Source organism: Catharus ustulatus, chromosome 27 (assembly GCF_009819885.2).
Source record: "Catharus ustulatus isolate bCatUst1 chromosome 27, bCatUst1.pri.v2, whole genome shotgun sequence".
NCBI lineage: Eukaryota > Metazoa > Chordata > Aves > Passeriformes > Turdidae > Catharus > Catharus ustulatus.
Window position 1 is genome coordinate 2,502,899 of NC_046247.1, and position 22,402 is coordinate 2,525,300.

The 22,402-nt window shown below is 43.5% G+C and overlaps 1 protein-coding gene across 1 annotated transcript in view; it reads right to left on the reverse strand.

The window, feature by feature from the left end:
• Positions 1-22,402, reverse strand: part of EBF2 (EBF transcription factor 2) — a 135,977-nt gene that overhangs the window by 11,502 nt on the left and 102,073 nt on the right. Inside the window, exons 8-14 of the mRNA XM_033081434.2 lie at positions 11,309-11,426; positions 9,460-9,590; positions 8,366-8,492; positions 3,686-3,774; positions 2,448-2,513; positions 1,677-1,854; positions 907-1,092 (exon numbers count right to left, since the gene is read on the reverse strand). Of these exons, the coding sequence (XP_032937325.1) occupies positions 907-1,092; positions 1,677-1,854; positions 2,448-2,513; positions 3,686-3,774; positions 8,366-8,492; positions 9,460-9,590; positions 11,309-11,426 (895 nt within the window). The remainder of the gene's footprint in view (positions 1-906; positions 1,093-1,676; positions 1,855-2,447; positions 2,514-3,685; positions 3,775-8,365; positions 8,493-9,459; positions 9,591-11,308; positions 11,427-22,402) is intronic.

Genomic DNA, 22,402 nt, shown 5'->3' on the forward strand with positions numbered 1-22,402 from the left:
TTAAATGGGGTATCTGAGCAGGATGGGTGTAAATGGGGTTTAAATGGGGTGTAAATGGGCTGTAAGTGGGGTGTCAATAGGGTGTAAATGGAGTGTAACTGGTTATCTGAGGCAAGATGAGTGTAAGTGGGGGTGGAAATTGGGGTGGAAACCGAGTGGAAATGGGGGTGTAAATAGGGTGTAAAATGGGGTGTAACTGGATATCTGAGACAGGATGTGTGTGTCTGGGGTGTAATTGGGATGTAACTGGGTATCTGAGGCAGGATGGGTGTTAAGTGGGGTGTAAGTGGAGTGTAACTGGGTATCTGAGGCAGGATGGGTGTAACTGGGGTGTAAATAGGGTGTAAATGGGGGTTTAGATTGAATTTAAATGGGGGTGTAAATGGGCTGTAAGTGGGGTGTCAATAGGGTGTAAATAGGGTGTAACTGGGGTGTAAGTGGGTATCTGAGGCACGATGGGTGTAAGTGGGGGTGGAAACGGGGAGGAAATGGGGGTGTAAATGGGGTGTAACTGGGTATCTGAGGCAGGATGGGTGTTAAGTGGGGTGTCAATGGGATGTAACTGGGGTATAACTGGGTATTTGAGGCAGGATGGGTGTAAGTGGGGTGTCAATGGAGTGTAACTGGGGTGTAAGTGGGTATCTGAGGCAGGATGGGTGTAAATAGGGTGTAACTGGGTATCTGAGGCAGGATGGGTGTAAGTGGGGTGTCAATGGGGTGTAACTGGGGTGTAAGTGGGGTGTAACTGGTTATCTGAGGCAGGATGGGTGTAAATAGGGTGTAACTGGGTATCTGAGGCAGGATGGGTGTTAAGTGGGGTGTCAGTGGGGTGTAACTGGGGTGTAACTGGGGTGTAAATGGGGTGTAAATGGGGTGTAACCGTATCTGAAGCAGAAGTGGCCGTACATCCATACGGGGACCCGCTGGGGGAGCCGTTGATGAAGCCGGGCGAGCCGGGCACGCCCAGGTTGCCCATGGGCACGTTGCTGTAGCCGTTCATGCTGGAGCTGGACGTGCTGTAGTTGGATTGCTGCGGGGTGGAGCTGGACGAGTACCCCCGCGGCGAGATGCTGCTGGTGTTGCGGATGTAACCTGGGAACAAAGCACATTTCAGAGCTCCTCCGTGGCCCAAAACCTCCTCCTGCACATCCCCTGCTGAAATAAATATCTCTGAAATCCACATTATTTAAAACATTCAAGCAACGCAAAGAAATTAATTGGTTTTTTTCCTGCAGTTTAAGTTCTGAACAATCTGATGTACATTTTTCCAATAAAATTTGATTTCTTAAAATTTTAAATTCATTCCAAGACCTGGAAAACATTTTGTCTAATTACAGTGTGACCTTTCTCAGCCCATCCTGTTTGGACACACAAACCCATTCTGTCACCTTTGCAACAACTTTATTCTTTCTACACCTTGAACTTTACAACTAAGTTTTTATAACTAAGTGTTTTTCTACTTAACACATCTCTGCTTTAAACTTTAAATCTACATTCTTACTTCTAGCACCTGGTTATCCTTGTTCCCTGTAACAACATGAAGGTAAAAGTTCACACCCCCACTGAGATTTTATATTTATTTTGAATTTTTTCCCAATTAAAATCCCGTATTCTTTCCCAGGCTTTGATTTAGAGAAATTTGAGAATCTGTTGCATTTTGGACGCCCCCAGCTCACCCTGGTTGTTGCCCTGTGCCGACTCGGAGATGCTGACGCCCAGCTGGCTGCCGTAGGAGTTGATACCCATCATGGAGCTGTGGGCAGGGGAGCTGGAGAGCGCCGGGATCTGCGCAGGGTTGCGGGGAACGCTGTACAGAGCCTCGGCGATGTCGGCCGCGCGCTTCAGGATCAGGTCCTGAGAACGAGGGATGGCTCAGGGGTGGGGAGGGAGGAATGGGAAACATTCCTGGGGTTTGGGAATGGGAAACCTTCCTGGGGTTTGGGAATGGGAAACCTTCCTGGAATCTGAGAATGGGAAACCTTTCCAGACTTTGGAAAAACCTTCCTGGTGTCTGGAATGGGAAACATTCCTGGGGTTTGGGAATGGGAAACATTCCTGGGGTTTGGGATAGGGAAACCTCCTAGGATCTGGGAACAGGAAATCATTGTGGGGTCTGAGAATGGGAAACCTTCCTGTGATCTGGGAATGGGAAACCTTCATATGGTTTGGGAAACATTCCTGGGGTTTGGAATGGGAAATCTTCGTGGGGTCTGTGAAATGGGAAATGTTCCCAGTATTTGGGAATGGGAAACCTTCCCAGGCTTTGGGAATGGGAAATCTTCCTGGGGTCTGGGAGTGGGAAACCTTCCCAGGGTTTGGGAAACATTCCTGGGGTTTGGGAATGGAAAACCTTCCTAGGGTATGGGAATGGGAAGTCTTCCTTGGGTATGGGAATGGGAAACCTTCCCAGGATTTGGGGCTGCACCGTCCCACCCCAGCAGCCTGACCTGGTTGTTGTGGGGGGTCCCATACAGGGCCTCAACCAGGTCAGCAGCTCTTTTCAGCAGCATTTCCTGTGGGGCAGAGGGAAAGAGGTGTTTTAATGGCAAAAAAATTAGCAGTGATCAATAAAATGAAGTAAATTAAATATATAATAAGTAAAGAAAATAAACCAAAAAATTTAATTAAATGGTAATAAATAAAATAAAAATAAACAGTAGAAATACATGTATAATAAATACAAATACAAAAATACAATTAATTGAATAACTATGTCATAGATACAATACAAATAAATAAATAAATAAATGCAGTAAGCACAATACAATGATAAAATAAAACAGGAGAAAATAAATAAAATAGTAAATTGAATAAGAGAATAGTCTAGACTAACCTAAAGTAAAATTTTGAAATAAATACAATAAATAGTGGGATGGGATGGGATGGGATGGGATGGGATGGGATAGAATAGAATAGAATAGAATAGAATAGAATAGAATAGAATAGAATAGAATAGAATAGAATAGAATAGAATAGAATAGAATAGAATAGAATAGAATAGAATAGAATAGAATAGAATAGAATAGAATAGAATAATTAAATACATAAAACCATGATCTAGTATTCTCTCAAGCGACTCCAGTGTTTGTGTGTGGTCACTCAGAAGCCCGGGTGCGCTCACCAGGTGTCATTTGCCAGGTACCTGAGGAATTTAATCCTTCTCGCTGGCTCAGAGCAGCCCCCCAAGGCACGAGTCCCTTTGGAGCCGGCGGGGCTGATCCCGGCTCGGCCGTGCCGTGCCCGGGGCTGCTCCGTGACCCGGAGCTCTCCAGAGTCCTGAACCGCCTCCGCAGCACCAAGCTCGGAGACAAACGCCAGGCGTCCCGGTGCTCCCCCGGGGGATTCCCTGGATCCTTTTGCACGGACACACGGACGTGTGTAGGATTCAATAAATCCCTTTGCATGGACAGAGAATTTGGGCTCAGGGATCTGCCACCGGGCAGGGCACAGAGACAACGAACTGGGAACGTTCACGGGACTCAATTCAGCAGCAAAATTACACAGAGACTGTTTGAAATCTAACACACAAAAATCGCTGTGAGTTCTACACAATCCATTCTTTCCACACTTACAGCTAATTGGTGAATTCAGATGTAATTGTCACTTATGACGTAATTGTGTTTCTTTAATGAATTAGAAGTGAAAGAGCACGGTGGGCTGAGTGAAATGGTTTAAATTATTTTACCTTAGCTAATCTTTCAGGGTCCCCGGGATGTCTTGGGATGACCTTCTGCAGTCTTTGGAAGCCGTAATCTATGGTAGGTTCATTTAAAGCTGGAAGGAAAACATCAAACCCCACCACAATTTATGACAGTATCTAAACATGTGTTTTTATATGGCTCTGACTCAACAGGGCAACAGAGAAATCACAACTTCAGCCCTTAAAACTGCTGCAGTTTCCCTGGCTGAACTTCTTATCCTCTATCAAAGGCTGAATGAATAATTTGCATCACAAAACACTCCTTTAAGGATGAATGTTTCACTCTGGACAAAACCACAACAGCAATAAAACAAATTATGAGACAAACACGCACCAGAACAGGTCTTGTCCTGCTGGTTACACAGCCAGAAATCAGCCAGCCGTGTTTGCTCCTCTAATAAACACATTCCACACATGCCCCCAACGTTTTGCAGTCCCAAAGTAGGGCACAGCTCTTCATTAGACACTTTCCCTTCCCCAGTTGTGTGTTCTGCATACGCCGCCACTTCCCTGTAATGATCTGAATCTCTGGTGGATAAACCAGGATATTTTGACCCAGATCCTCAGTTAGCAGTAGCTGGCAGAGCCCTACTGGCATCGCTGATGATTTCAGAAAACTTCACACACTCTCCTAGTCTCTGCTAGGAAATCGCAGCAATAATGATCGAATTTCTGATTGTTCAAATTCCAATTTCAGTTGGTGCAGAACCCAAAAGTCAGCTGGCAGCATTCTGCATGCTCCAACACCTCAGCAGTGCCACTGAGCACCAGCACAGTCACAGGGATGTTTATCTTTGAATTCCCTTATTCTTCAGAATGCACATTTTAACACAAACGACACATTCATGCTGAGGATTCTGTGAAGAATTTCATGACACATTTAATAAGTAACATATGCAAGTCCTTTAGCACTACCCTCAGTCAGGACTGGCTTAGACCTCCCTGTATCATTTATGGTCCTTTGTGGGGAAAAAAAAAATCTCTATTTTTAAAAATAACTAGCACTGGCACAGCTGAAAAATCCTGATTACAAGAGATGCTGATGGTTCTTATTGAATCATCCCAAATATCCTGAGCACCTCACAGGAGAACATCTCCTGCACCTGGAGATGAACCCATCAAGTGAGACAGATTTTCCACTGATCCAGGTTCCCTGTTTATCCCTGTCTGCCTTTGCTATAACAACATGAAGGTAAAAGGTCACATTCCCCACTGAGATCCATTTTATATTTACTTTTTATTAAATAATTATGGCATGGCATGAAGTTTAAATATTACAGGAGATAATCGAGTGGGAATTGAGCAGAGAAAACCCAGACCTGAGAATTTAGTCTTGGCTATACTTAGAATGTCTTTGCTGTCCACTGGGAGCCATTCTGGTTTGCTTAAGGAGTTTAATAATACACATTTCAACTGCCACAGAATCTACATCCCGTTTGGGAAGAGCAGTTTTTTGGGGGTGGGTTATTTTGCCAATAATCCTGAGAATTAGAGGCCAGTTCTCTCAAGAGCCTAAACATCATTATGTGTCATTTTTCTTCTTCATCACAAATCCACTCATTTAAGTTCTATATCTAAAGCTACAGAAATGTGAGATATATAGGAATTCAAACATGCAAAATGTACAGGAATTCAAATATATATAAAGTTACTAAAAATAGCTAGTGGGAATATGCAAAATGCTAATTCAGGAAGAAGAAGCTGGCTATTATTCAACAAACATTTTTCCAATGGATTGACGTGGACAGTTTCATCCTGATAGATCAACAGCAGCAAATGATTTCCCAACAATGCAGAATTGTTCTCAGGACTCAGCCATCCTGAATCAATGTGTACATTATGTCTTCCAGCACAAAGGTTTTCTGTACAGCCTGCAACCAAATTGCCCACTACTGGTTGTACTCATTAATGGAACAAAAATATCTCTGTTGTGAAATCCTGTGAAAAACCAACACCAAATATTTGGGGGAGTAAATGACACCTTCCCAAGTGGAGGCCAAAGATGGAGAATCCACCAAAAAGTTTAAGCTGCCCCACAATCCCACTTCCACTGAGGAAAGAGCTGCTGGGAATGTGTGTTAAATAGAAATGCACCAGAATTATATCCAAATGCTTTGGGATTCATGGATTCAGAGACCATAAAGGGGTCTGACACACAAGCAGGCTGCTCATTATTTCCTAGAAATCAGATATCTGAAATGAAACACCTCAGAAAATGGACTCAGGTACAAAATCCCTTTGGCAACCCTCAAATCCAGAGTTTCAGGCTCAAGGGGTCTCTTGAACTTCCCAAAACAGTTTAAAAAACTGGGTGTGGCGTGATATAATTTATGCACAAAAAGAGAAACCACCTGGGGAATAAACTAAATTATCAGCGAACCTGTAAACCTCTCCTTAGCATGCCTGCTGCAACAACAGATTTGTTGTGTAAGAGTAGGAGGGATCTAAACGTGTCAGCAACTGATTTTATTTATGTGAGGCTCAGATTATGGACAGTGCTTCCTCTTTGATGTTCTTTACCCTCCCAGACTTGTGTTTTTATGTTAAACACAATTATTCTGACTTGCTGGAATAGGAGGGGAAGGATTCTCACAGCTAGGTTCTTCCATGGCACTTCAGAGCTACAGCTCAGCCCCTCTCTGCAGGGCCAGGCTCCAACACCCACCCAGCACAGTGCTGACATGGAAAACATTCATTATATCAGGAAATATTAATTACATCACATCAAAGCACATCAGGCTGCTGGAGGAGGATGATGCATGATTTACCCTGAGTGGCAGCAGCTCGTGCTGGGGTCACCCTGGGAATGTGGGAAAGGTGTCCAGCAGCCTCACAGCTCTGCAGATTACCTTGGATTTACCCCACAAAGCACAGGGAAATCAGGAGAATCCAGGTCTGGATAACTCTACAAACATCCTGAACCCACAAAGCTGCAGCACAGGGAGAGCAGTTTTTGCAGTGGGCTGCCCAGCCTTTAAGGTGTTAACAGATAAAAGGCACCTGTGGAATCAAAATTGAGCCATGGAATGCTTTGGGCTGGAAGGGACCTCAAAAACCATCTTGTTCTACACCTTCCATTAGTCCTGGATGCTCCAAGCCCTGTCCAACCTGGCCTTGGACACTCCAGGGATGGGGAGGCACAGCTTCTGTGGGCAGCCTGTGCCAGGGCCTCACCACCCCCACTGGGAGGAATTCCTTCTGCAAATCTCACCCAAATTTAGTTTGAACCCATTACTCCTTGTCACTACTGTTCTGGTTTTCCTGTCAGCCCCCTCAGATCCTGGAATTCTCTTTTCCCCATGTCTCTCACAGGCTAAAGCAGTGACAGCAGGAAATGCTTTGTCACCTCAGCTTTTTCTGTCCAGCTCACTCTTCCAATTTACAGAGCTCTCTGCATCCTTGTGAGTGTTGCTTCTCACAAGCAGAAAACAAGAGCTCCAATCTCCTTTCAAGATCCAGCAAACTAACACCTTCCCATCCCTGGATCCTGGCACGGAGGCTGATACAGCACAACCAGAGCCCAGCCTCTCCCACAGATGATTTTATATTGCTTTGCTCTGACAAGGTAACCCCTGGAGGATTTCTGCTCAGCAAGGAAAATTATGTTCCAAATCTCCCTGATATACACATTTCCAGGTTAGCATCTCTGTGACAAAGTAAATGCAGAGCTGTGATCAAAGCTGAGCTAGGAAAGCCTCCAAGACGTGCCCTCAGCTGGCATAAACTGGTGTGTTATTAAAGCCAAGGGAGCTATAATGGAACCACTTAGAGCAGCAGAGAATTTGAATTTGTGTCGTATTAAAAGCAGAATGTGAGGCTACAGCAAGATTAGCAGCAGAGAACAAATGTCTTTCTCTTCCAGGAGCAGCTGATGAAAGGAGAGCAGCTCCGAGCAGGGATGTGTGTGCAACTGCATCCTCACCAGATGAAGGCACACACAGGGTGTGTTTGGGTGTGGTGGTTTAAAAACAGGCTTTTATCTCTCATTTTAACTATTTCTTCTCTTACTTCAACTGCTGAAGTTGCTTCAGCAGCTGCCATTCCCCTCCAAGGTGCCGTTTGCCTGGGTTTGCTGTACTCTCCAGAACGTTCCATGTCTACAGAACCCTGCTGGCTTCACTCTGACAGGAAGTTTTCCATGTGGGAGCCTCGTGGAGAAGTGCACACATCCATTTGGTGATGAGAGGAGAATGCAGCACCCTGGGTGAGAGCACTTGGGAGTGGAAATGCTCAGAGCCCCAAAGTGGAACAGTGCAGGAGCCCAACATAAAGACACAGATGAGCTCCCACAACAGCCTCACTGTGCCACTCAGATTTACCCTCCAAATGTGCAGCCAATTTTTATATTCATCTTTCCAACAGTATTGCCATTTTCTTCTTCAAACAATCTGTCTTAGTGTGACTCTTTCAAAAAAAAATATAGAAAAGCTCAAATATAATTGGGTTGAACATAAATATTTGGTTGCATATTGTGTTGCCAGACCCATGTTATGACAGCAGTTGGGAAAAATAATAATGTGGGGTAAAAATTCCTCATGAAAGTTCCTCCTTACACCCAAAAGTGACACCACTGCCTTGGAAGGGCAAGAGTAAATTGATTAAATAATGAATTAATCAAACCAAATCACCGACACAGCTCCTGCAGCCCGAATGCCAGGCACCCACCTGTGTAAATGAACCTGCCTGGTGCTCCTTTGCAGAACTGTTTGGATTTGTAGGACAGTGTCACCTCCACCACGCCGGGGATGTGCCGCGGGGGCGTCTGGACGCGGATGGCGTGAGGCGTGATCAGCTGGGGATGGCAACAGGACAGGCACCGTCAGCTCTGGGCTCTGCCCTTGCAGTTTGTTAGAAGTGCAAGATACATTGTTGGCTTTTCACAATTATTAGGATAAATGCTATGTGTGGAATGTTAAAATAGCTTTTCTGTATGAATATAGTTTTTTTTTTTAAAGGTAGTATGCTTAAACTACCCACTTAATTAAAATAACAGCCCATAAACGTGTGATGGAAACCCTACAACTAACACAACAATTATCAACACTCACCAGCTGCAAAAGGCCAGGACCACCACCCAAATTAAAATTGATAAGAAGAAAATTAAAACCACAAACCAAAAAAACATGCGTGCTCTAAAAAAGCAAACCCAAAGAGTGGCCATGCTAAACAGTTCTCAGAAAAAGCTGAACTAGTTAAACTATGCATAAAGAACTATGAATATGTAACAAGTTACTGTATTGTAAAATGTATTTAAAAGAGGGTTCCTGACAACCTTTGCTATTACCCACAGCCCATCACAGCTACCAACATTACCACATCCATGTCACTTTTCCAATCACTAAATTCAGTGTGTTACAGATTAAGCTACAAGTTGTTCTTCAGTTTTCTTGCAGTGGAAAATTCTGAGATCTTTTCTCTACTTGCAACATGGCATTTTTGTTTGTGGAAATTCTTTTGCTTGGTAAAATCACCTTTTGTTTGAGGTGGATTTATCCTTTGCTCAGAGTCATAAAAGCCCTTCCAACTTGCTCTTTGCCTTTTTAGCTGCTCAGTAAGACTGGCTCAGCAATTCTTTTTCTCTGCATTAAAACTTACTATCATTTCTATACCTTTTTAGATTCTACATTCAAAGATCTTTCTGTTACATACACATATCTGTGAGCCCTTCCTGTCAAATCTTTATCTTTCCCAGCAGGGAGCTAACCCCATTCCTCCTCAGGAAAGGGAATTGTCCCCAGCCCAGGGGCAGCTGGACCCACCTCGCTCCACACCAGCATGGTCCCAAACACCACCTGCAGCCCATCGAAGAAGTTGTCCCCGATGATGATGACCATGGCTCCCCCCGTGGTCCAGCCCTCGCTTGGGCTGATGGCTTTGATGCAGGGCGTGGCTGCACACAACAAAAAAACATCAAAACTTCATTTCAAGGTGTTTTTTTTTAATTCCCCCAGCTTTGAGGGTGTTTGCAAGTCTGTGTGTAAATTCCTGTGAGCATCAAACCCCAAGTGATGCTAAACTGGAGCTGAGAGCAGCTCCACCCATCCACAGCTGGGAATTCCTCAATTCCCAGTGCTGGCAGAGCCTGGGACAAGTCCCTTCCATCCACTCACCCATGAAGGCTGCTCACCACTGCACAAACCCCAGGATGCTGATAAATAAATAAATAAAGGAGTGTTTTCTGCCTTGCAAGTGTTAATTACTTGCCTATTCATTACTGGCACTTAACATGGTGTCATTAAAGCCTAATAGGCCAACTGTAGTGGGTGTAAAAATGAAACGCTTAAATGATTGTGCAGAGGCTGCTTAAAAAAAACAAAATAGCACCCACTCATTAGCATATGATCCCACAGACACAAACCCCGTGGAAAAAAAGGTAGAGTCACATTCATTAACTTTATCAATGGGTGAAAGAAGATACAGGAATATCAAATGTCTCCTACAATTCATATCAGGAGATAATGTCTAATAATTTTTTTGATTTTATAAAGTCAATTTTTTAAAAAATTTCTTTCTTCCATATGTTCAAGGCCTCTGGACTATGCATCCCATCAGGAACCCAATATGGTTTCCAGGCCATAACCAAAGTCAATCCATCACTCCATTCCCAATGTTGACAGGGTCAGAGGTGGAGGGGAGCTTTGGCAGTGCTCCAAAAACATGAGACTCCTTTGAACAGCCAGTCAATCACATCCAATCAGTCAAGGAAAAACTGGATGGCTTCCTAGGCTAGGAATCCTGGGATTTTCCTTCTACCATTTCACTGCCCGCTGGGGGAGAATTAACACCACTCTGAATTCTTTACTGATTCAATCATTTTCTTCCAGTTCATTAATTCTTCTCTTAGGTTGATACAGGGCACAGTTAAGAAGTGGGGCAGCAAAACATTATAATGAAATAATATCCTTGCTTGTCTATTCCACTAACATCACCAGCTCTTCTCACTTTCAGTGGCTGCAGGAGAGGGAGAAGCAGGCACTGATAGCATTTTCCAGCACTTTCCAGTCGTTTTTTAGCACTGAGGGAGGCGGAATGTTTTGGGAACCAAGAGGGAGAGGAGAGGAGGGGCCGAACATTTTGAAACTTAACAGATACAAGAATTTGTAATTGCTTGAATCCAGTCCCCAACCCATCCTGGAGCTGGCCATGAGTCTGGCTTAGCCAAACAAACTCCCATCAATTAGTGTCAGCTCCCTCTGCGCATCGTTAGGCTCCGTGCACAGTTTGTTTAAGGGAACCAGTGACACTTTTTCATACACATCTTGTGCTGGAACGGCTCTGTTTAACTAAGATGTCATCTTGCCTAATTTGCCTGAAATCAAATCTATCCCAGCTGAATGAGAGGGCTGAAATTTAGATAATGCTCGGTGTTTCTGTGTTTTTCATCTTTGCAGTACATACTAATTAATAAATTGCAGGGGGAGGGGGAGCCAGTCCCTTAGATGTGAGGAGGATCATATTTTGCATGCAGTAGACACTGTTTTCCTGCCTCTGCCTTCCCCAAACCCCCTGAGGCTCTGCAATTCCCCCTCAGCTCTCCTTCACTCCTGAAAACAAACAGAAATGGAAGAATGGGTAATTTCTGCTCTGCTCTCCAGACAAAGCTCCCACCTTCCGAGGGGTCGAGTCTCCTCGCTCTCCGCCCGTGCTTGGAGTTGTTGTGCACAAACATGTTGTCAGACACGGCCAGCACGTGCCCATCCACGTTCACTGTTGTTGATAGCACCACCTGGATATTTAGGGAGAGAAGGGAAAAACAGTCAGGCAAACAATTTATTCCAAATTCATCTTGGTAAGGATTAATTGTTCGCTTCGGCTAGACTCTTGTCCTGTGAAATAGCAGCAGGGGTTTAAGAAGGGGGGAAATATTCTCAGCCTTCATTCAGTGCATTAATTGCATTTACACAGCATTCTGTATAGAAGCCTCACTGAATAATGACCCAGCTCCTGCAGGTTGGAAACTCCATGAAAACAGGACCTAATCCCATGCCTGGTTTTGACAGGTGAGTGCACAATCCTGAAAAATCATCTGAGCCTGAGCACCCCAAACCAAGCAGGTTTAAACCTCAGCCTCCATGACTGGGCTCCAATTTGAATTCTTAGAGGAACTAACTGTGTATGTTAATTAATCCCACTTCAGTTTTTACAGCATCCAAACCTCTAAATCCCATCAATCCAGGAAGATGTGTGACTTCAAACCACAAACTTTTGGGATAAACAAGCGTTTATTTAACTCCTGGAAGAAGATGCCCTCTGACTGAGCAGTTATGACCATTATTTAATTCCATCCCACTGCCACACCTACAGTAATGCACAGCCATGGAGAGCCAAACCCTGGATGTGTTCATGGATTTTCACAGCCTCAGCTGTCTCAGCCAAGGTAAGAGAATGTCAAGCTCCAATTGTTGATAAAACTCTATCCAGCACAGAGCAGGAGAGACCTTGCCCTCCCCAGGCTTAGGCGAGCTTAAAGCACACTTTCTTTCTCGAGACAACTCTAATTCATTCCAAAAGGCTCTTGTCATCCTGTGCTCTAATACTTCTCAAGCATTCTTGTCACAGAATGTGTTGCTTTTGTGTGCCAGCAGATTTCCTCATTCCCATTAGGGTGGGGTGTGACTCCATCCAAAGGGAACGTTTCCCGCATGACATAGCTGAGCCCACTCAGATGCACTTCATTATTTTCCCTTAAACAATGGAAATAAATTTTAGTCTCTCACTGGCCAGCCCAGAGCACACTGTGGCAAAGGGGAATAGGCCTGAATTATTCCAGTGTCTGGAATATTTACAGCAAGTGCTTAAATTGCAACCAAATGTAAATAAAAAAGGGTGTCTTGTATATAGAATTACTGTGGAATAGAGACATCTCTGAGCTCTTACATGGGAGGGATCAATGCACACCCATGTGCTCCAGGAAGAGAGAACAGAGCCAGGCTTCAAGTGTTCACACTTGAATGGAGCAAGGAATGTCCTGAGTGGAAAAGGGACCCACTGGGATCATTCAGCCCAGCTCCAGGCCCTGCACAGACACCCCAAAATCCCTGGGGCAGTGTCCAAACAAGCAGTGTCCAAATGCTCCTGGAGCTCTGGTGCTGTGCCCATTGCCTGGGGAGCCTGGGGAGTGCCCAGCACCCTCTGGGGGAAGAACCTTTCCCAAAATCCAACCTTTCCCAAAATCCAGCCTTTCCGTAAATCCAACCTTCCCCTAAATCCAGCCTGTCCCTAAATCCAACCTTTCCTTAAATCCAACCTTCCCCTGCTCTCCAGCCTAACCCTCCCTGCACAGCTCCCTGGTTCCTGTCCCTGTCCCAGAGCAGGGCTCAGTGCTGGAATCATAATTTGTGTTGTGCACAAGACCAGAGCCACATTTGGGTAGGAGATGAAGAGACCCCACAGCAATGGCAGAGAAATGGCAAGAAGCAGGAGACAAGTGCTGAGCATCCTCTGCTCCCTGGGGCTGCAGGAATGGGAGATGCACTCCAGATCTCTCTCCATGTGTGGTTCCACTTTTATCCACCTCTCCCATCCATGACTTGGCCTACCACAAGCTGGGATCCAGGGTGAATAAATAGCAGTGTCAGGATGATGAGCAAAGCTCAGATGTGCAGCAGAACCTTCTCAAAGTTTTGGTCTTTTTTTGTTGTAACCTGAATTTCAGCAGAGACTTTTGCACCACCACCCAGCTCCTCAGCCATGGTGTGGAGAAAGGACATGAAATCATGGACACCAAAATGACTGAACTTCTTCACTTCACCCCAGCCATTCCCTCTTGGAATCACAATACAATTATTTTATTCTGGAGATTAAAAACCAGTGTTTTATGGATAAAAGGAGGAGGAATGTGCATTCCACCATGGTCTCTAACTCCCAGGCCCTTCCCTTTCACAAGCCAACTGCTTTCCCCCAGTGAGTATTTCCTGGGTCACCAAGGGTGACCCTTTCCATCTGGAATCAATCAGTCAACTCCTGACAACTTCCTGAAACACCTCACTCCATTTCCTGCTCTCTCCCCCTTCCCTCTTTCCCCCTGGTTTGCTTCACTCTTCAAAACTGCAGGCCACAGCAGCTTAATGTTAGAGGGTCAGACACAGTTAGACTCCAAAACACTACACAAGAACACCTTTGACCTTCAAAAATCTTTACATCTTAGCTAAACAAATCAAGGTCAACATTTCTTACCATTACCTTGTTAACCATTTCTGTGCACTTTTGCCAGTGCCCTCCTGCACACGTATTTATCAACAACACTTGTCCTCCCAACGTCGTAAAATAGCCCAAGCCCTTTTTAAAAATCTCTTGTATTTAGTGCTGGTGAAAGGTGATGTGCAAACTTCCCTGGAGATTTAAATTCTGGTTTTTGCCCACTGGCAAATGGTTCTGGTGAGTTTTTCTTTCCCTGCCCTGATGGCACTATTTGTGTATGATAATTTGGCTTCTTTGCCTACTCTCAGTGGATGATCTTTTCCCTAACACCATTTGATAATGCAAAATTTAACCCAAAGGCGATGATCTGAGAACAACAAAATAGGTCAGGTAGGCTATAGATTAGGGCCAGATTTTGGGCACAGACAGCATAAAAACTTAAGATTTTGTGCTGGACCAAACTGTCACTTCTGGTGGGGTCTCAGAGGACACCAAGCAAAAACAGAGAGGGGAATGTGATGTTCCTTCATCCTGCCAGCACAGACCCCATCTCCCCCAGAACTGGGGGAATTACAGAATTCTGGAGGAATTAAAGAGAGGACAATATGCTATTCCTTCATCCTGCCAGCACAGACCCCATCTCCCTCACAACTGGGGGAATTACAGAATTCTGGGGGAATTAAAGAGAGGGCAATGTGCTGTCGTTCATCCTCCCAGCATAGATCCCATCTCCCCCAGAACTGGGGGAATTACAGAATTCTGGGGGAATTACAGAGAGGGCAATGTGCTATTCCTGCATCCTCCCAGCATAGATCCCATCTCCCTCAGAACTCTGGGGGAATTACAGAATTCTGGGGGAATTACAGAGAGGACAATGTGCTATTCCTGCATCCTCCCAGCATAGATCCCATCTCCCCCAGAACTGGGGGAATTACAGAATTCTGGGGGAATTAAAGAGAGGACAATGTGCTATTTCTGCATCCTCCCAGCACAGACCCCATCTCCCTCAGAACTCTGGGGGAATTACACACTCTGAGCTGTTTTCACACTCCTTGAGGTTCTCCCTGCCAATCTGCAAAGGTCTCCTTATCAGCTGGGAGGCCACAGGCACAGAGCTGGAGGAATGCTGGAGCTGGATCTCCACATTATTTTTGTTTCCCAGGTGGATTTCTGTAATGCAATCCTCGCTCACCTCCCGTGACATCCAGCCAAAGTGTCTTTAGCACATTAAACTCGGCTTCTCTGGGCTGCAGAGCCCCTCCTGCCCCTCCCTGCACAGCTCAGTGTTGTGTTTCTTTACAAACCTTCACCTGGCTATTACAGATTTCCCTCCCCCATCCATGTTGGAGCAGAATTTTTATATTCTGAAGTGTGCTGCTGTTGGAATCACAGATATGCAAATGCATTCCCATCCCCAGATATAAAATCTGTATCAGTCACAGACACCTATTTGGACATATGGTACAAACATTCCAGGCATACAGGCATTTACTTACATGTAACATATCTCATCACTGAGTAAATGATCTCTCTCAAAAAATTCCTGTTGCCATTCCAAGTGTGGAAAAAATTCTTTATGACATTGTACATCTGGAAACAATATTGAATTCCTGATGCACTTTCCCTTAAACTCTCTAGTCACAGCACTGTGTTAACTTGTAAAACAAACTGCTATGAGGATTTTTATATTATTATGTATTCTGTATTAATTGTTAATATATAAATATATTAATATAAAATATAAAATATAATAATAATAATAATAATAGTAATAATAATAATAATAATACCAGCTGAGTGGAAGTAATCTTTCTCTTAAACTCTCTAGTCACAGCACTGTGTTATTTTAACTTAAAAAAAAAACTTGCTATGAGGATTTTGATATTATTGTCTATTCTATATTAATTATGAATATAGAAATATATTAATATAAAATACATTTGTAATAATAATAATAATAATAATAATAATAATAAATTTCCAGCTGAGTGGAAGGAAACTTTCCCTTAAACTTTCTAGTCACAGCATTGTTTTATTTTAACTTGTAAAAAAAACTGTTATGAGGATTTTTGTATTATTATATATTCTATATTTATTAATAATAATAATAATAATAATAATAATAATAATAATAATAATAATAATAATAATAATAATAATAATAATAATAATAAATTTCCAGCTGTAATATGTCAGGCCTCATCCTGCTGCCTGGACTTCTGGACTTGGACAGGGCTGCCACTGATGTCAAGAAGAATTTTGGTTGAGGGAGTGGCCCAGGAGGAGAGCCTGGGTATGGTGGGTGTGCTTCAGACTGGATTAGGAATTAGATAAACAGTGTGAAAAATGCCAGCAGCCTCACTCTGCTCAAAACTTCCATGGAATTCTTTGGGAAATCCTCTCCAGGACCCTGAGCCTGCAAACTGGGGGCAAACTGGGCAAACTGGGCAAACTGGGCAAACTGGGAAACAGATTAAACTGGGCAAACTGGGCACTTCCACCAGGGTTGGGCACCACTCCTGGGTCGCTGCCACTTTGTCTCCTGCTTTTATCCACAGCCAGACATGGAGCTGCTTCCATAAAATCATTTGTGACCATTTCCACCTTCTGCCCTTGACACTTGTCTTGTTTTAAAGGCTGATGATGAGGGAATTACAGCCTCAATTTATTCCCAGTCAGTTTATACTTAACATTAGCTTTAAAATTATTATTTCCCTTCCTGACCTACCTGAGGGTAATTTCGTCCCTCCTCAGTGCAAATATTTGAGCCAAGCTCTTGTCCAGCCCCTGTCCCCTTAATGACCCATTCCTGCATCTGTTCCAATGTCATTTTGCTCTCTTTTGGCTGGAGTTAATTCAGTGTATTGTACCCAAACAAGAAACAAGAAACCAGTGCAATGAATCCCCCACTTTCTGCTGCCAGTGTGAGACAGAGTGGATCCCATCTGTGGTTTGTTTTTAATGGATGAGACATCACTCTGGGAACTTTTTATCCCCGTGGATATTTGGCCTTCAGATCTGAGCACATGAAGCTTCTTGAGTACTTTTTCTCTTGCAGTTGAGTCACTCCTTCCCTTAGTCACACAGAATCTAAAATAACATCACCTTTTGTTGGATCAGAAGAAATCTGCCCCCTCCAGTAACAGACCCAGGCTCTGCTGACACCATCTTCATTATTTTGCAATTTATACCTGGGAAATTAGTCCCCCATAATGATTATTGCACATAGCATCCACCTCTCCCAGCAGGGCAGTGATCCCTGCCCATATCCCAGCCTGACCACAGGAGATTCTGGCACAGTTCTCCATCAGCCAGGACAGGATTCCCATTTTTGTTTTATCCTCACAGTTCCCCACCAGCCAGGACAGGATTCCCATTTATGTTTTATCCTCACAGTTCCCCATCAGCCAGGACAGGATTCCCATTTATGTTTTATCCTCACAGTTCTCCATCAGCCAGGACAGGATTCCCATTTATGTTTTATCCTCACAGTTCCCATCAGCCAGGACAGGATTCCCATTTATGTTTTATCCTCACAGTTCCCCATCAGCCAGGACAGGATTCCCATTTATGTTTCAGCCAGGACAGGATTCCCATTTTTTTTTATCCTCACAGTTCCCCATCAGCCAGGACAGGATTCCCATTTATGTTTTATCCTCACAGTTCCCCACCAGCCAGGACAGGATTCCCATTTATGTTTTATCCTCACAGTTCTCCCTCAGCCAGGACAGGATTCCCATTTATGTTTTATCCTCACAGTTCTCCCTCAGCCAGGACAGGATTCCCATTTATGTTTTATCCTATCCTTGCCATCCCTTTTGTTCCTACAGCCTACATTCCCGACTCCCAGTATCCTCCCACCCCTCTTAATGATTTCCCATCTCCCTGAGTGGCTCAGACCCCTCAGAGCTGTGGATTTGAGTGAGCTGGGTGAAATCCCAGCCCCAGCCAGCCTTGCTCACATGCCTGATGATGAACTGATCCAAGCACTCCGAGGTCAGGAAGAAAACCTCCCCAGGGATGCACCTTGTTATTTTTCCTTTCTCATCCTCCCCAGAGTGTCTGGAGGAGGGGGGTTACCTGCCAGGAATCACTCCATGTCGTGTTTTCTGCTGAAAACACAGGGCAATTACTGACCTTTCTCTTTTTGCTCCTCAGAAAGGATATTGGTTCAAAGCTGGACGCTGTTAGTACCAATTTCTGCTGCCTCCCAGCCCTCCCTGTTCCCTCCCTGTGCTCCTGGAGGAAGCAGAATTCCCAACCAGCAGGAGCCTGGTGTGTGAGCACCAGGTCTCAGCTGAAACATTTCAGCTCAAGAGCCCCACCTTAATTCCACAGAATTGTTGTTCCCCTTTACACACCGCTCGTTACCATTAAATATCATTGGGCTTCAATAGATTTCTGCAGGAGAATTCCTCATTAAATGGAGGGCATCGTTTTTATTTCATGTTTTTTATTTTAAGTTCCATTCCTGGGAGATTCCCTCACTGACAACACAGCCCTGCTTAACAGCACCTATGGAAACTCAGTTTGCAGAGGAGCTGAGCTCAAACCCTGGGTTTGAACAGGTGATTTTAGGATGATTTTTTGCCTCAGTTTTCCACCCACCAGCTTCATTTGGAAATATTTTCATTGATAAATAACCAATATTTACTTCAGTTCAATTCACAAGGATGTATTGCTCCATCTCTGTGGGTTTTGGGCAGCCATCAAGTAACTATGAAAGCATCCCTCATTCTAGAAATATTCCCTTTCCTTCAGTTCTAGGAAGATTCTCTTTCCCTGCTTTAGCCACTGACAGACATTGAAGCAGTGATTCACAATAAAATCATGTTACTACAGGGGAAAAAAACCCCACTAAAATAATGATCACACATTCCTTAATTCTGATGTAAACCATGAATTTCAACAGCACAAACTCATTGCATTTGGTTAAAACAAAAAGGGAAAGCAAGAGAATTTCATTCTATTTTTGAAGCTCTACTTAATATCAAAGCAAATTTCTAATAGTCAACGGGATAACAAAGCAGCTGGTGCTGCTCTCCAAACTAAAGAATTTAAATAAAAAACCCACAACTCTTCAGGCATCTGGAGCTGCATTAAATTTACAATGCAGTGTTAATTCAACCTTTCCTCCCCTTTCTCTCCCCACCCCTTTTTTTTTTTTTTTAACAATACACGTGAAACCTAACATTTAATTTATCTTAATCTATTAATGGTGCAGTATGAAATATCTGAGCCTTGTAATGGCTCTGGCAGGGAGGGTGAGGCTTGGACACTGGATCCCAGAGTTGTGGAACTTTGGGGTTGAGCCAAACCCAGCCCAAACTGTGCAGCTTCACACCCATCTCTAATCAGAAGCATTAGCCTGACACTTTTCCAGCCATGAGTAACCATTGCTCCTTGCTGGAAAACTCAGTGGGATGCATGGTAAGGAATTATTTCCACCCCTCTTGTTTGTGTTTGTGTCTCATCAACCAAGCCTCAGGTCTGGGCTTTCATTAAGGCTCATTAAAGAGCAAAAATGGTGTTGGATGAGCCCCTTTCAAATGTCAGTGGTGATTTAAATGAGAACTTTGATAGAAGGATTCTCTCTGCTTTTTTGTTTAAATGAGTGTTCTGATGTCTCCTGGAGGTTTGACAAGCACTCCTCCATTGAAAATGAAAATATTTGGTTCTGCAGAAGAACACAGGCAGGAATTAAAGCACACTTAGATGAGCATTGCTGCAGAATTCTGTTTGCATAAGGGAAGTGCTTGGAAATGTCTGGAAAAGGAGGGACTTAATAACAACAGCTGTACAAATAATTTATTGGGGAAAAACCAGCAGATATGGCCCAAGACTGAAACATAATGAATTAAATGATGAAATTAATAAATCACTCTACCTCACTATGGTTTGTGACCCTGCTTTTTACTCACAGCTTCAGACAGGATTCAAAACTATCTCTTCAAACCTAACAGACAGCTCTGCACATCCATTGCTGTGCCTGCTGAATATATTAACAATTACAATGAAAATTAACACCTCCAAAGTGTGCAAACAGACCACTAATATTTTAAAGTAATTTTTTCCCCCCCAGTTTTGAATTTCAGGGCTGCTGACCATGCCCAACAAGCAGCAGGCAAAAAGAATTTATCAACATTTAAAACCAGATAACTCAACAAACACAAAAAAAAAAAAATCAACAAAAAATTAAATAAATGTCCAGAAGCTACTGGAGTGTTCAAGAACACTCCAAACTTTGGTTTTATTCAGGGAAGTGATGCTGCTCTCCTTAGAAACCAGGAGGCAGACAGAAAACAAGCTGTCTTTGCCTATTGTCCTTCCTGTTCATCATGGCTAATTTGCTTTGGAACACGGAGCTTTGTTATTCCCAAGGTGTCAGATTTTAGCAATTTGAGCCACTTTTTGTGTCTTTTTTTATCCACACTGACCTCTGCAGCCCAGAACAAAGCTCAGCAACCCACGTGTCCAGCTCTGAAGGAGCCTGAGCGAAGATCTTGGTCTCACTCAAAAACCTCAAGAATTCTGCAATTTGTCTCAAAGGTCTCAGTTCTGTAACTCTGAGAAAAGGTTGAAATTTGGGGGGGGTGGGTTGATAAAAAAGTAAACTGAGTTTAGTGGTTTTAAAGCCTGATCTTGATTAATTTGGGGGCCTGAACTGAATTCTCACTCTGAGACTCAAAGGGGACGAACTTCCAAGTGCAGGAGGAGTTGAAATTCTCCCAAATTATCCCAGAGAAACAGAACCCTGGAGTTTCCTTGGCTCTGCTTTCCCAGAAAACCCAGCTGAGGAGCCAAGCCCAGCTCGCTCTCCTCAATAAAATGCAGATTTTGGTGCAGAGTTCAAAAGCAAGGCCAGGCTCTGTCCCATCCAGGAGCAAGGAAGGAATTCCAGAATTCCAACCCCATCCATCCTGCAGGGCTGGCTTCAGTTTTCCTATTCAAGCTTTCCCTGCACACCTGAGGCTCTTTGGGTTCTGTCACATCCTCATTTGGGTGAGGTGACACCAAGGATAATGCTGAGAGTGAAACACTAATCTTAAAGAAATGAGGATTTTAGTTAAAAGTTACAAGAAACTGGGCTTGAGATAGTCACCTGAAACTTAAATAATTGATTCCTGTCAATTTATGTTTGCTGAGCTGTGCTTGCAATGGGAAAGGATGAAACTGGTAGGTAGGTCCAAAGAACACAAACAATTGCAACCACGAACTCATTCTTAGCAAAGCTGGAGCTGCCCCCAAAGCCATTTGTGTTGTCATTGATAGAAAAGGTCAGGGTGAGGAAGACTCACCTTACTTCCTCCTTTTAAGACCCCTCCCCACAAAACCGAGCCCAGACTTAATTCAAGAAGCCAACCACGCTGCTTAATTGCCATTCCAGCTAATTACCATGGGAAGCAGGGCTGGGAGGGGCTGGTGTTATGAATATGAATTTGTTGGAACCTTTTGTCAATAAACAGACTCTGTGACCAGCTGTGATTGTGCAGTGTGTGTTAGAGGGTTACCTCACACTGCTGCCCAGTGCTGAATAAACATTCACTGTCTAACTTTAAATTGTTACAGAGTCTTCTGTCCTCACAGCTGAATATCAGTGTTAGACCAATACTCATATCTTGGCAAATCAAGACCACACTGAGATTTCTGTCCCTCTCAAAAAAAAAAAAAAAAAAAAAAAATTTAGATCCAAACTCCTCCTGCATCTGATGGAAATGAGACTTGAGGATTTTTTGGGAGTGGCCAGCATGGGTTTGAAATCAGAGCTGAATTTCTCCAATACTCCAGCGTGTTTGGGTGCAGAATTTCTCTTTTGGCACTGGCACCAATATTCTGTGTTGTGGCAGTGCCTCAGGTCCCCAGGTGTTAATCAGTAGAGCCCTGGGCATAACATTTTACAAACTCAGAACAAAACCCCCCAAAAATGAGATTATTTATGTTCCCTGACATTCCACAATCAGCTCTTTTCGCTCCTCCAAGAGCCAACAAAATGTGTTTACATGCTGTAAAAGAGATTTTCTTTTGCTCTCCAGATTTTTTAGCATTCTTGGCAGATGATAACTAATTGCTGCTTTTTTTCTTTATGGAAATTGCCACTTGAAAAAAACCCTCAGTATAAATTCCCTCACAATGAGCACCTCTTTTTTCCTTGTGCCTTATCATCTCTAAAAAACACAGAGTGAAGAAGTCACTGCAGTCTCTTTAAACTGCTGGTGAAAAAAATTAGGTTGGTCAGGAATTTTTCTTTAAATTTCTTCACGCTCCAAACAAAAAGCTAATTTTTTTTTTTTTGCCTGCATTTCTTTATTTTTTTCTGAGCTTTCAAAAGCTTTCATTTTACAGGATTTCTCGTAAAAGTTGAAACTCTTTTAATTATTAAATTTTTCGTTGCTAGCAGAAGCGGAAGAAAAACAAAAATCACATTTTCTATGAGAACACGTTTTGATGGAAAGTCTGAAGCAACTCAGTAAACTCCTGTGGAGTTTTAACTCCATTTATAAATGAGGAAAGTGATTCAAGTGAACACAAAACATAGAATATGAAGCAATGGAGCATCAAGTG